At 54.1% G+C, this 14,095-nt stretch overlaps 1 protein-coding gene across 8 annotated transcripts in view; it reads right to left on the bottom strand.

The window, feature by feature from the left end:
- The window catches only part of HIP1 (huntingtin interacting protein 1), a 165,762-nt gene that overhangs the window by 22,915 nt on the left and 128,752 nt on the right, over positions 1 to 14,095 (bottom strand). For all 8 annotated transcript variants that reach the window (XM_073315948.2, XM_073315950.2, XM_073315946.2 and 5 more), the window contains 7 exons: positions 11,418 to 11,558; positions 8,472 to 8,529; positions 7,179 to 7,254; positions 6,549 to 6,683; positions 5,156 to 5,253; positions 1,042 to 1,114; positions 205 to 388 (listed from right to left, as the gene is read on the bottom strand). In XM_073315948.2, coding sequence (XP_073172049.2) covers positions 205 to 388; positions 1,042 to 1,114; positions 5,156 to 5,253; positions 6,549 to 6,683; positions 7,179 to 7,254; positions 8,472 to 8,529; positions 11,418 to 11,558 — 765 coding nt within the window. The remainder of the gene's footprint in view (positions 1 to 204; positions 389 to 1,041; positions 1,115 to 5,155; positions 5,254 to 6,548; positions 6,684 to 7,178; positions 7,255 to 8,471; positions 8,530 to 11,417; positions 11,559 to 14,095) is intronic.

Raw genomic sequence — 14,095 nt, 5'->3', positions numbered from 1 at the left:
AGCCTACCCCGCTTCCTGCAGCGCCCCCTGCTGAGGAAGCCTGGGATTGGAGTGGTCAGGCTCTCCCCCCACAGCCAGCCTGCCCTGCTCCCTGTTGATAGAAGCTGGGGCTGGAGAAGCTGCTAGCTCCCCCCACTCTTGCAGAAGAGGCTGGGCTGGGGACTCAGGGGGCAGCCCCCGAGCAGATCAGAGGTCTCTCCTCACTCTCTATCTCCGTCAGGCTCCTCTGTGCTTTCTCTGTGTCCTCCCACTGCTTCTTCAGCTCCTCCAGCTCGGTGCGCAGGAAATCGCTGTCATCCAGGGCCTGCTGTTTGAGGTGCTGCTGCTCTGCCAGCTCTGCCTCCAGCTCGCTGACCTGCCCCCTCAGCCGCACACCCAGACGATGGCTCTGCAGGTCACCAAGTGGGAGAGGTGGGCTGGGGTGGGTCAAACACCCTTCTAGCCCCAGCTGCCTCGACGCCAGCTGCCCTTCGAAGGGGCAATCTGAAGCCCAGCTCTTACACTGCTGTTGCTAATTAGATCTGGGCCAGCCAATCAAAGTGCCCAAGGCCCATAATTCCTAACAAACCCATTAACAAAAGCACCAGCCACTCAGCACGCAAGGATTCTGCGGGGAGTTATAAAACAACAGCACTCGGCATAAGCCAGTGCCTGACCGGCAGTTGTCTAAGCAGCTGTCACTTGACAGCATGGGTGTCCCTGGGACAGTGAGGAAACCCGACTCCTCCCTAAGGTGGCAGAGCAGAAATACGGCCCCTGGTGCAGGCCCTGGGCACAGGAATGGTCTCTGCAACTGGGAGAGTAACAGCCCCAGGGTCTTGGAAAGGTGGCATCTCTGGAGCCATGCTGGGCCCCTGGTTCAGTGTGACTCAGTGGGAGGAGCTGCACCACACCCTGTGTGTTTCCCATCCGATGTTCGGGCTACCAGGTCTGACCCGGCCCCGAGACACAGTGATCGCACCAGTGAGGTCCAAGATCTGCACATTGCTGGCCACAGAGCGCACACTGGGTTAACGTCAATAATATGGGCTATACAGTCACCTCCGCCTTGAAGTTCTCCAGCTCCTCCTTCAGTGCACTGATCTCACGGTACAGCTGCTCGATCAACCGGTCCCTGGCAAGGAGAATGACACCAGTTGCTTCCTCCATGCTGTGCCCCTTAACCCGTGACCCTGCCGCCCCACGCAGAGGAGGTTTGGGGATCAGATGGGAATTACACAAAAAATATTATGAGGCCAATACATGAACCCAGGGGTGCCCTCCCCTGGGATCCTGCGTGCAGCACTGGTTACCCTGTCTCAAAGAATACTGCAGAAGAAGATAGGGTTCAGGGACGAGCAATGGTCAGGAGCCTGGAACGCTCTCTTATCAAGAGAGAGAGAAAAAGAACAGAACTGTTTGCCTTAGAAAGAGACAGGTTTCAGAGTAACAGCCGTGTTAGTCTGTATCCGCAAAAAGAACAGGAGGACTTGTGGCACCTTAGAGACTAACCAATTTATTAGAGCATAAGCTTTCGTGGGCTACAGCCCACTTCATCGGATGCACAGAATGGAACATATAGTAAGAAGTGTATACACACACACACACACACAGTGACAAAGTTCCTCCTCTGCCTTGGTGGGTCCTGTGCTTATTGGCAGATTTGCTTGCCTCAGAGGTTCACGGCAGCCCTCAGTTTGGCCACTTTTGTGGCTCAAATCTGCCGTTCACTCAGTTAGCCTCATCACTGGCCAGCATGGGGAAAAGGAAGAACAACAATCCCTGCAGTCTCTGCTGATCCATCTAGTGGTTTGGGGAACAAGCCAGAGACCTCCCCTCTGGTGGAACCCACAGTCCAGGTCAACTCTTCCGGTATCAAGTAGGGAGTTGGGGGAATGGAGGCATGGGGGGAACCAGGGCCCGCCCTCCACTCCGGGTTCCAGCCCAGGGCCCTGTGGATTGCAGCTGTCTATAGTGATTCCTGTAACAGCTGCATGACAGCTACATCTCCCTGGGCTATTTCCCCATGGCCTCCTCCAACACCTTCTTTACTCTCACCACAGGACCTTCCTCCTGATGTCTGATAATCCTTGTACTTCTCAGCTTCCAGTGGTACGCCTTCTCACTCTCAGCTTCTTGCACCTCTTGCTCCCAGCTCCTTGCAAGCACGCCACAAACTGAAGTGAGCTCCTTTTTAAACCCAGGTGCCCTGATTAGCCTACCTGTCTTAATTGATTCTGGTAGCTTCTTGATTGGCTGCAGGTGTTCTAATCAGCCTGTCTGCCTTAAATGTTTCCAGAAAGTTCCTGATTGTTCTGGAACCTTCCCCGTTATGAGGCCGTTTTCCGACTCTCAGTACATTCACGTATCCGGGCGGAGTTCCTCTGGGCAGCGTCCACCGACTCCCTTGACACCTTCGAGGAGCGGTGGGCGCTGTCCGGGGTTCTCTGCTCGGTGACCCCGTCCGGTTCCCTCCGTCTGACCCTCTGAATGAGGGACGGAGCGAGAGCCGCCGGCCACAGCCGTTAGTTGCTGTGAATACCATCATTACTGTCTTCTAAGAGAGGTCCTATAATACATGGGTGTGCCCCCCTCCCTCCCAACCACCCACCCCGCAGCCGTGCCCATCTTGTCGGGCACTCTTAGGAGAGGGAGGGTCGGTGACCCTGGGCGCGGCACTAGGTAACTCGAGGGGGTGGAAGACCATGAGTGTCGAGGAAGCCCCCCCGCTCTAGGCCACCAGGTAACTCAGGAGGGTGGAAGACCACGAGTGCCGAGGAAGCCCCCCCGCTCTGGGCCCGGGCTAACCTGAACACCTCTCCCTCCTGAAAGCTGTTGTGTTATACCTCTTGATTGCGTTGTTTTGTTACTAAGTTTTTCTTTCTCCTTTTGTATTCTCTGTAACTGTTACAAATAAATTTCCTTTCTGTTTCAATAAAAAAAAAAACAAAAAAAAAAACAAAAAAAAAAACCTTCCCCGTTATGCCCATCTTACCGGGCACTCTCAGGAGAGGGAGGATCGGTGACACTGGGCGCGGCACTGGGTAACTCGAGGGGGTGGAAGACCATGAGTGTCGAGGAAGCCCCCCCGCTCTAGGCCACCAGGTAACTCAGGAGGGTGGAAGACCACGAGTGCCGAGGAAGCCCCCCCGCTCTGGGCCCAGGCTAGCCTGAACACTTCTCCCTCCTGAAAGCTGCTGTGTTATACCTTCTGATTGCGTTGTTTTGTTGCATAGTTGTTTTGTTTCCTTTGGTAATTCTGTAAGCGTTACCAATAAACTTTCTTTCTGTTTCAAAAAAAAAAAAAAACCTTCCCTGTTATCTTACCCAGGAAAAAGGGACCTACCTAACCTGGGGCTAATTTATCTGACTTCGATCACTCTCCTCTAGCCATCTGGCCTGACCCTGCCACACTATTTACGTAATATTTAGATTAAGGATGGACAAACCTGCTCAGATAAAAATCAGAACAGATTAGAATCTCTGTTTCAAACTCAACCCTATTCCAAACCTTTTGTGCTTTCAGTTAGGTCCTGATCCAGAGCAGTCAATAGAAATACACCTTCTGACTTGAATGTGCTGTGGTTCAAACCCTAACTAAATCTGTATTTGATATGAGGGTATTTTTACTTGAGTATGGAGATTCCTAACTATATTTAGCTACATTGTAAAATCTACCTTCCATATTGCCATGAGACCCACAAGTTTTCTGATGCACAGAAGAGCACTTTAAAAGAATCTTGTTTCATCGCCTGGGTGTGGTGGATTGAGAAGTTCTGACTCCTGGGTTTCAAGGAAATCTTTAAACAATGCTGTATTTTGTGCTAATAGCTTAATAAAGAGATTACTGCAAAAAAAAAAACAAACCTTCCCCGTTACCTTACCCAGGGAAAAGGGACCTACTTAACTTGGGGCTAAGATATCTGCCTTCTATCACTCTCCTGTGGCCATCTGGCCTGACCCTGTCACAATACATACAGAGAAGTTGCAAGTTTCCATACAAACTGTAAGAGGCTAATTAGTTAAGATGAGCTATTATCAGCAGAAGAAAAAAAACTTTTGTAGTGATAACCAAGACGGCCCATTCAGACAGTTGACAAGAAGGTGTGAGGATACTTACTTTTGGAGAGGATAGGATGGGGGTATACAAACTAACGAATGGTCTAGAACCGTGGTTTTCAGCGGACTCCTAACCAATTTCAAATGGAGGTGTGGACCCCTTTGGAAATCTTAGGCACAGTCTGTGGACCCCCAGGGGTCCGCGGACCACAGGTTGAAAACCACTGGTCCAGAGGAGGGAGGTTGGGATCTTTTATTCCCTGAGTCTCATAACACAAGAGCATGAGAGCATTCAATGGAACTGAAAGGTGGCCAATTTAAAACCGTTCAAAGGAAGTATAGTGTCCTCCAATGCATTGTTAGCCTGTGGAAGTCATTGCTATAAGATGGAACTGAAGGCAAGAGCTAAACAGGTTGCAAAAAAGGGTTGGACTGCTACATTAATACAGAGAAGAGCTGTAATAGCTGGAAAGGATCTAAGCCCAGCTGCTTCATGGTGTGAGCAGATCTAACTACTGGGGTTAGGAGAGAACCTCCCCTGGGGGAGCTTATCCAATCACTGCCTCTTTCAGGGTTTTATCCTTTGCAGCAGCTGGAGCTGTGCATTGTCAGAGACAGGATACTGGGCTGGATGGAGCCCTGGGCCGATCTTGTCTGGCAAGCCATGTTCCTAAATGACCCACCGAGGTCCAGCCGCTGCTGACTGCCAGCTTGCAAGGGCAAGTGTCTGGGGCTGGAGGAGACTTTCCTTGTCTATAACACCACAAGGAGCTGCACAAGGCTCCGCTGTGCTAAGTGCGGGGGACATTGCCAGCTGCTGATTATGTGTTTCAGCTCCTAGCCCACTCGCTCAGGTTCCAGCCTACGGCCAGGCATCAAGCTCCTATCGCAGAGCCAGCCCAGACTCAGAGAGCTCAGCCCGTTGCTCAGCACCCTTCACAGATGAACCCCCAGGGCAGGAGAGCCCTCACCCGTCAACCCCAGGACGCCTCTTGCAAGGGAGGCCCAGGCCTTCCCCACAAAACTGGACCGAGCCTTGCCTCTGCATTCACAGCTCCTTCCCCTGACACTGAACACGCCCCACCACCAGCGATGGGGCCCCTGAGCCAGCACTCACTTGTCATCCTTGTTCATTCCATTCTGACTGTTGAAATTGAAAGGATCGTTACTGAACGAACTGCCAAAGATGTCATCAAACTTATTGTCGAACATGCTCTGGAGGGGGAAACAAACACAGATCCCTGGAGTCAAATCTACCACCGCCCCGTACATGGCCAGAAACACTGCACATGGACTGGGCACCTGCCCGCCCCCTTCTCAGCCCCACCCCCTCACAAGGGCAGACTCCTCCCCCAGACACCAGGACCCCACTCGTTAGCAAGATTGGCAGCTGCCCCACGCCCTCTAAGGGACAGCTATCCCTTCCCCTTGCAGACAGACAGCTCCCATTAGCCATGGGCCCCTATCTTCTATGCAGCCTGACCCAGCTTAGGGCAGTTCTACTTGCTTTATTAAACAACAGGGTACTGCAACTAATCTGATCCAGATGGGGTCTGACTGGGACAGACAGACGACTGCGGCGGACAGAAGGCCAACCCTGTCTGGAACAGCAAGCGGAGCAGCTACTTATGAGGTACTTGTAGTGGTGAGAGTTAGCTGCATTTACCAGCAGTTGACCACTAGCTGCCAAAGGAGTTACTGGCATGACAGAAATCCCCTGGTCTCTTCATGTGAAGTATCACCATTAACCACTACAAGAGGCAATGGGCCAAATTTGCTGCCCTGCAGCCAGGCAGTCATTTATCCTAGTGCAAAGTGAGTTTAAAATGCCACCACTTCAGAATGGCCGTGCTCCATGCTGGTGCAGGAGACTCCCCAAGATGCAGAGACTCAAACCCAAGAGCTGCAACTAGGGGAATCTATTGTCTGCTCCAAATGGTACTGCCTAAATAAACAACCTTACGGGTATGTATATACCACCCACACCCCCAAAAACCATTATGTTAACTGGAGATGTAGGAACCACTTCTCCTGCCACTGAAGTGGAGCCACCTCTGGGCTGGTGTATTAGCACAGGAAATGAAGCATGTCATGTGGATCTAGAACTCGAGGGGAAATGCAGGGGAAGCCAAATGCAAACAACCAGTCAGCAACTAGCCAGCACACCAGAATTACCCCCTAAGATTTCTTCACCGACTCTTGGTTTTATGTCTTACTAGCCAGACAGCACAACACCCCCGAGGGCGCTAACTCAGTACTAGGCCCATGGGAATAAGCAGCAGTGATGCTGCTTCCTGTAGAGCCCTGGCTTTTCCATATGTCATACAGCCAACCATGCACCAGGCCTTGAGTATGTTATGAGACCTGAGATCACAGCCCTGGCAATACAGCCCCAGAGCCACTGCAGAGCATGCAAAGGCCAGGCATACTTCTGAACACCTTGCCAGACATAGGCAGAGCCAATCGCGGGCTCAAAGAGAGAGACTGATGCCAGGGGGCCAGGCGCTCACCTGTTGTGATGCTGTGTCCATCTCCACTAGATCGGTGATGGGCTCGCTGTCTGGGGACGAGGCCTCAGCCGGGATGACCACCACGGGACTGATGTGCTCTGACAGAGCCGAGGCCCGCAGAAAGTTGGGAGGATTCTAGTGCGGAAAGGGAGAACTGATGGCGGGATCTTGAGAAAAGCGGCTCTGTGGGACGCAACGCGCCCAAATCTGCCTGCCGCACCACCCCAGGCAGCCCAAGTGGGGTCGTTACGATGCTACGAGGCAGCGCTTCGTCTCCCTTCTCTAGCACAAAGGATGGCCGAGTTAGTGAATAGTGTTGGTGCCTCCCAGTACATTTTTCAATGAATTTATTCTTTACCAACAAAATTTTGCCCAGCTCTAGTAGGGATCTCTGAAAAGCAACCCCCCTGTAAGTGCAAATATGGCTTCCAAGACTTGGCTGCAGGCACCCAGCATTCAATGCTGGGGTTTAACTGACTTGCCCAGAGCTGTGAATAAAACCCAGGAGTCTTGACTCCCAGGGCCCTGTTCTAACCACTAGACACCACTGCCCAGTCACGCCAATGGTCACTGCAGCCCCTCCCTCTTAGCCTGTGCCCGCGGGCAAGAGCGAAGCCGTTTGGGTCTCACCTCTGGGAGCTGTGGGATCTGAATCAGCCGTTTGAAGTACTGCAGGTTGCTGGAGCGACAGAACAAATCTTTCAACCTGGAAGGAAATGGGACGTAAGGGAGGGGACTCTGATGGCTGAGGCAGATCCAGGCAGTCGCAGGATGCAGGTGGCTCCCTTCATTTAACAGAGCCCATCACTTGTGGCTCCACACCAGGCATCCCATGCAGAGAGGGAAAGGCAGCCCTTGACCTCAGTTACATGGACGCTATCTTGCCATACAACTCAAGATGGGGATCCTGGGAAGAGAGCTAACGGCTCTGCTCCTTGGAACAGTACCCGGACATGTGCCTCAAGCCAAGTGGCGAACACACTGGTAAACGGTGAATCCAGGAGGGTGGGGCCCCTCCCCCATACACCTAGGGAGGGAGGGGCCATCACTGATGCAAAGAGCGGCTGAGACTAAGAATGAAGGGGAAAGAATTTACCAGCTAAATCCTTGAAGAGCCAGCCACCAGATCTATCTCCCCTGAGTTTCCTGCTTCCCTCATTGGTTTCCTACCCCTGTGAATAAGGTCCCCCACAGGGAACGTTCAGGATATCACAGCCTACCCCTCCCTCCAGGCTGGGGAAGGTGAAGGGGGAATGAACAGAAAACGCTCGGTACATTTCCAAGGGCAGAAGGATTGATGGACCCAGCAACACATTTCTAATCTGTTCATTGCTGCAGCATGCATGCACCATCAGGCTGAGGTCAGCCCCAGCCCCAGCGGCCAAGCTTGTTAACCCTTGTTAAACCCTGATTATCTTAGCCCCGAAAGGGCCTTTACAGGAAATGGCTCTGAGACTCCAGGAAAGCCCAGAGGAGATGGGCTGCACCTTCACATTTTCACCGCACTGTGATGACTGCACACGGCAGCCAAACCGCAGCTCAATGGTTTTAAATCACTGGCTGACACCTCCCATACAATGCCATTAGAGCCCAAAGGCCTCCTTGGATTTAATAAGGCAATTATTGTTCAGTGCCAATGGGTTATGCCAACAGCATGGGGGCAGAAAAGAGGCCAGCCCAGCTCTAGGATAAACATTTGTGAGCTAGGGGACTCAGAAATTAGGACTTTGTTCGTTTCTCAGCCACAGACGGTTCATTTCAAACCCAGGGGGCTCTTGTCAGCCCCAAGCCTGCCTGTAGACTAGGTCTGAGTGGCATGAGTTACCTAACCAGAAATGAACTCAGGAATAGCCGCTTTGAGCTAAAGTCAGCATGCAAAGGATAAGTGCCAAAGGTGACAGGCTTGGCATTCAGGGCACTTACTTTCTGAACTGCTCCAGGAAACGGTCCCTGTGGCCCTGTAGTGTGTCAGCGGGGAGGCCTGAGGAAGAGACACAGGATGGAATGCAAAGGAAAGCTCTCAGCTCCCAGGTCTCCTTGAGCACGCGCAAGGAATCATGCTCATTTCCAGATTGCTGAGTAGCACCACGCAGAGGGACAGGGCTGCACTGGAGAATAGCCAGTCCTAGAACAGTTTACCACTGCAGCCTCAGACTCAGGGCCGGGGGTGGGTCCCCTACTACTTTTAGGGGTTACCCCACTTCTGACTTATGGGAAGGGGTGTAGAGGGTTTGTTTTGGCCCCTTACTTCTCCCTGTGTGGTCAGCCACAGGGCCAGGCACTGCAGAGAGCAGTGACAGCAGCCACGGTTGTCCTGTGGAGGGAGCCAGGGCACGATGAGGGGTTGGTCCGTGGAGAGAGGGGAGGGCGGGTGTCCTGCAACCACAGCAGGTCCCACTGCCTGGGCTTGGCTCTTCACTGGCATAACCCAGGCTCCAATGCCCCAATCTGGAGAAGCCCCTTTCATCCCAACAGGAAGCGAGAGGGGTAAGGAAAAGGGGGGGCCACAAGGTGCGGGGTAATGGGCAGGGGGAGGGGACAGTCAGGGGTAGAGGAGGAAGTGGGGCAGAAGGCGGGGGGGTAATGGGCAGGTGAGGGGGTAGAGGAAGAGTGAGCAGAAGGCGGGGGGGACAATGGGCAGGGGGCAGTCAGTGGTAGGGGAGGAGGGAGCAGAAGGTGTGGGGGAATAAATGGGCAGGCGGGGGGGGCAATCAGGGGTAGAGGAGGAGTGAGCAGAAGGCGGGGGAGGTAATGGGCAGGTCGGGGGGTAGAGGAGGAGTGAGCAGAAGGTGGGGGGGCAAACGGGCAGGGGAAGGGGTCAGTCAGGGGGAGAGGAGAAGGGGTGGAAGGCAGGGGTAACGTGCAGGGGGAGATGGCAGCCAGGGGGAGGGGAGGAAGCGGGGCAGAAGGTGAGGAGGCGGTATGGGCAGAGAGGAGAAGAGAGTCCTGCTGTAGCTGGGCTCAGTGCAGAGGATGCCAGCACAGGAAGCCGCCCAAGGTACACCCTGGCACCTCCAGGTCTGTCCACGTTCCCGAAGGGCACCCCCGCCTTCCCCCCATCATTCGAGCCCTGCTCAGATGCTCCCAGCAGGTGGCGCTGCAGGGCAGGAGCACTGGCTCTGAGATGGCTCCCAGCTAGAGGAGCCATTAGCAGAGGAACCCTGGCTGGGGCGGGTCCTTGGGGTCTCGCTCATGGAGAGGAAAGGGCCTTCATTTGCACTCGGCCAGGGAGCTGGCAGCAGCTGTCTAAATCCAGGATCACTGAGGTGCCGCTCTCTCATACCACAGGAAACAATTTGAAGCTATTAAGCCAACCTTGCCGAAGTCCAAATGCCTGATGCAATCTTTGCAGATCGGTGCACGGCTTGGATCTGTGCCCCGGGATTCACTCCGGAAGAAATGCAACCGCTCAGTGAGTCCTGGGAGCTGCGGCCTGGAGGATGCTCTCATTCTGGGGGAGCTCAGGTTGGGGGGTGAACATTTCCCACTGCTCTCTGCTTTTACTCTTCCAGATGCAGAAACCCCCTTGTGGCTACGATCCCTTCAGGGCTGTACTGGCGAGGGCACAGGGTCCTGGCCCAGACACAGCTGCTGAGTACCTTGGCATGGGCAGGGAGGGAGGCCAGCGCCCTTGCGGGGAGCGTGTGAGGGAGGGCTGGGGCATTCTAAAAGGGAAATGTACTCCTTGGGGGTAGCTTTATGAGCCACGAACACAAGTCCCCTCCGGCTAGCATGCAGAGGGATTCCCCCCATGCCTTTCACTGTGACGCGGCTGCTCAGGCTTCCACCTGCACCTGGTCAACCTCAGTGACCCGGCCTCCTTGCTTCCCTTCCTCTGTCTCCTCTTTCCCCTTCTCTCGCTCCTCTTGGCTGCGCCCTCTCCCCCCCCTCGCACACATCCCGTGATCTCTGTCCCTGCCTCCCCTTTCCCTCTCCCCCATAGCTTGTTTCTCTGCCTCACTCTCCCCACCCCAAATCTCACCACTTCTCTGTTCAGTACCACCCTCCAACTGCCAGCATCTGTGGTGGTGGTGGGGGGGGGGGGGGAGGGCCTCAGTGGCAAGCCCAGAATCCAGTTTTGGGAACAGAGGGGGAAGCATGCTGGTGTTTGGACTAGCCTCCCCTGGCCCTTGGGGTCTCCTATGCCCTGCCCTGAAGGGTAGAAAGGGGATGCCTTGTTCCCTTTTCCCGGGAGGGGGCTGCCAGTCAAGTGTCCCTCCTCCCCTCCCCTCCCCAGGGAAGGGCACAGCTGGAGTCAGGGGCAGGGGACACAGCTGATGCAGCAGGTGCTTCAGCAAATGCAGGGCCCAGCCACGAGCCGAATGCTCCATTGGCCCAGGCCAGGCGGTTCAGCATCAATCCACACAGGCACCTCAGCAGGAACTGTGCCACCTCTCTCCCCCCGGGGTGGGGTTCTCTCTGCACTGATCACAGATCAGGCAGGGCTGCCGTTCGATCGACACCTGTCAACACAGCTTCCTCATTAGCTAGGGGGTGCCACCGGCCTCCAGCCAGCCGCACTTCCAAACGCTACAAGTCTGAGACTATAGGCAGGAGTCAAACCTGGCCTGGTCTCTGCGTGTGACACAGAGCGAGCCACTGGGCCAAGCTACCGAGCCAGCCCCCGCCAGTGTTTTAAACCAGCTCTTTGCCTGGGCACCCTGCGCTCTGGGAACAGAGGTCTAAACACACAGACGGGGCATTTCCCTGTGCTTGGCACACCTGACACACGCACAGCCTTGGTACAGGGCTCCGCCTCTGAAACAGCTGCTACAGAAACTTTAAATCTGCTACATCAAAGCTTCTCAGGACATCCCAGCAGCGAAATGGCAGCTGCCGGACACTCCCAGAGGCTTGCTGTGTACTTACAGGAGTGCAACTTGAAGAGGAGTTTAACAGTGTAGTCATACAGATGGCTGCAGTCCAGTATCACCTGTATCAGTGGGGCCAAGCGGCACTGGCCAGCAGCAGTGACCGACACGGAGCGAGACATGTCCAAGGAGCTGAATACTAACAGGAGAGACACAGACAGTGTGCTCAGGGCTTGTTCCATGAAATTCACTGATCTCCCTCTCTCTCTCTCACACACACACCCATCCCATGAGGTTATTCTGCATAGCTGCTCATATAAGTACACTTTGCCGTTGTACACACACACACACACGCCATGAGAATATTCTGCACAGCTGCTCATATCACTACACTGAAGCATCCAGACTATTGTACGTCTCGGCTGTTGTACCTTTCCTCCCCTCCATGCTAACCTAAGAGTCTCTATCCTCATTTCATAGGAACTTTGGGAAAAACCAAATTCCATCGGTTTTAAGCCAAATGGAGGAAAGCGAATAAGGGAGCTGACAGAAAACTGCACTGGCCACCGTTATCCACGGCTTTGCTAAGGTAATCTGTGCTCAGGGGAGCTGCAAGAAACAGTCCCATACTGTGAGACACACGGCCATGGTTGGAAACACCTGGTAACCAGATGAATAAGGGACATTCAGGTAGTTCGCTAGCAGTTTTCAGTGGACAAAGCTGGTTAAGTGTTTGACACTGAGGAAGGATCTCTCCTATGTGTATATTACACACGTTGTGATCAATTTGCTGAGAGGAGATTCGGTGCTGTCCCCCTCTACTGCTGGGGGCTCGTAGAGTGACAGGAGAAGGAAGTTTCCATGTCTGCTGGCAGCAGAGTTGCTCAAGAGAGGGTCAGGCCGGGAGTGTTTCTTGTGGGCTGGGACTGGGAGGAGTGCAGCGTCTGAAGGCAGCTGAGGTGTGGCAGCCCCTATGCAAGGAGCTGGAGTGGCTGCCCCGAGTTGGATACCTGCTGGGAGGAGCGGCTGCACTGGGACAGGACAATGCGGGTGGCCCCCCCAGCGAGACTCACCCTGGAACAGAATCCAGGCCGGGGATCTGCAGGGATACCTCACCGCTTATCATAGAGCAATGGACAAAAAGGGGCACTCCCCAAGCCCGAGAAGTCCTAACTCTGGTGGGTGCCCCCAAAGGGCCATGCTAGGAATTACTTTTGAGCCACTGACCACTTCTGCCTGCCCTAGTACGTCACCCTTTTATCTGAGTGCCCCCTGGGACTGCCAAGTGCTAGAGCAAATAGGGCCTAGCAGCTAATATTTCTTCAGTGCTTACATTTGAATCATGGTACATCTGGTGTGCTACCAAGAGGCCTGATGTAACACAACACTAAGCAACCCGATCAGGTGGGTCAATACAATATGTCCAGCCCCGCACGGAGCAGGCATGTAGGTTAGTCCTCAATCCCCATTCCAATCCCAGATGCTCAGCGTATCCACCAGGGTTCAGGGGTTGCAATGTGCGAACCTTAGTTTCAGGGGAGAAGCATTGAAAGCGCAACGCTAAGCCACCTGGGCAAGCCCATGGGCCTAGCAGATGTGTGCTCCACTGCAGAACCTGCCTCTGGAGATGGGTCACAAAGGGAGAAGCAGGCAGGACCCCAAAGGTAATGGGCCAAATTCTTCCCTCATTCAGGCATATCAGGCCCAGCACAGCTGTAGTTGCTGCAAGAATGGAGCCCAGTGCTCCTGTGGCTTAACAGACTGGCCCTTTGGGGATGGAATGTCTCATGCTTGGCCGCAGCCCTGAAGGGAACTGGTTCTGAACGAACAGCGCTCTGAACGGGTCGCCCCGTTAGCACCGTCTGCCAAACACCACCAACCGGATCAGCTGCACTGGCTGCTGACACTACAGGAGTGGGTCCAACTCTGCCCTCGCAGAGGCTCCGACTGGCCATGGTGCAAGGGCAGCACTATCCTACTAGGATCATTTACTTCCCTGAGTCAATACTGCAAGTTTTGCAGTAACTGTCTAGAACATTTCTCAGCTGCTTTGTTTGTGCTCCGGTGATCTGAGTGGCTTGGGCTGCAAAGGAAAATCAAAGGGAGTTTGGTGCCTAACACCCTTTAAGGATCCGGGCTGAAAGCACTGGCACCAGGTCCTTCTCGGCTCCCTCCTGAGGGGCACAGGAGGCTCGGAAGGGGTTTTATTTTTATGGAGATGTTGTTTGGCGTATCAAGCCTCCAACAGGTCTCTGTACAGCCTGGGTCTGCACTCCTAGAGCCAGGCGCCCCCAGTCCTCTGGCACAGTTTTACCATCGCCCCCATCTTTGGAAACAGTTCTGAAGGGACTAGCTGGAGAAAGCCGGACTTTCGTTTACTGGACACAGGCTTGCTGTGGTAAATCACACCAACTGCCCATTTCATGTCCCCGTCCATGTTCCAGCACTTGGACCCAGCCCTGGGCTGGCTGGTGACCAGGATGAATTTACCCTTCCATTTCAGCAGGGACAGAAGAGCACAAGGATCAATATCACTTACCATTTGTATCCCAGTCAGCACCAGAGCAGATGAACAAGGCCAGACCAGAAATGACAGCTCTTTCCTTTTCATCTGGAGCTCTGATCCCGTCCCCAGTCCACCGTGCCCTGCTTGCTCAGTCTTCAGGCAGAGCATTAGTCACCCCTCACTTGTACCCAGCAATCACTCTCTGCCTGCCCTTTGTTTCTCACTGAACA

This window comes from Lepidochelys kempii, chromosome 17 (genome assembly GCF_965140285.1).
Source record: "Lepidochelys kempii isolate rLepKem1 chromosome 17, rLepKem1.hap1, whole genome shotgun sequence".
NCBI classification, from domain to species: domain Eukaryota; kingdom Metazoa; phylum Chordata; order Testudines; family Cheloniidae; genus Lepidochelys; species Lepidochelys kempii.
The sequence above is the reverse complement of the archived record's forward strand: the minus strand, read 5'-3'. Positions and strand labels throughout refer to the sequence as shown.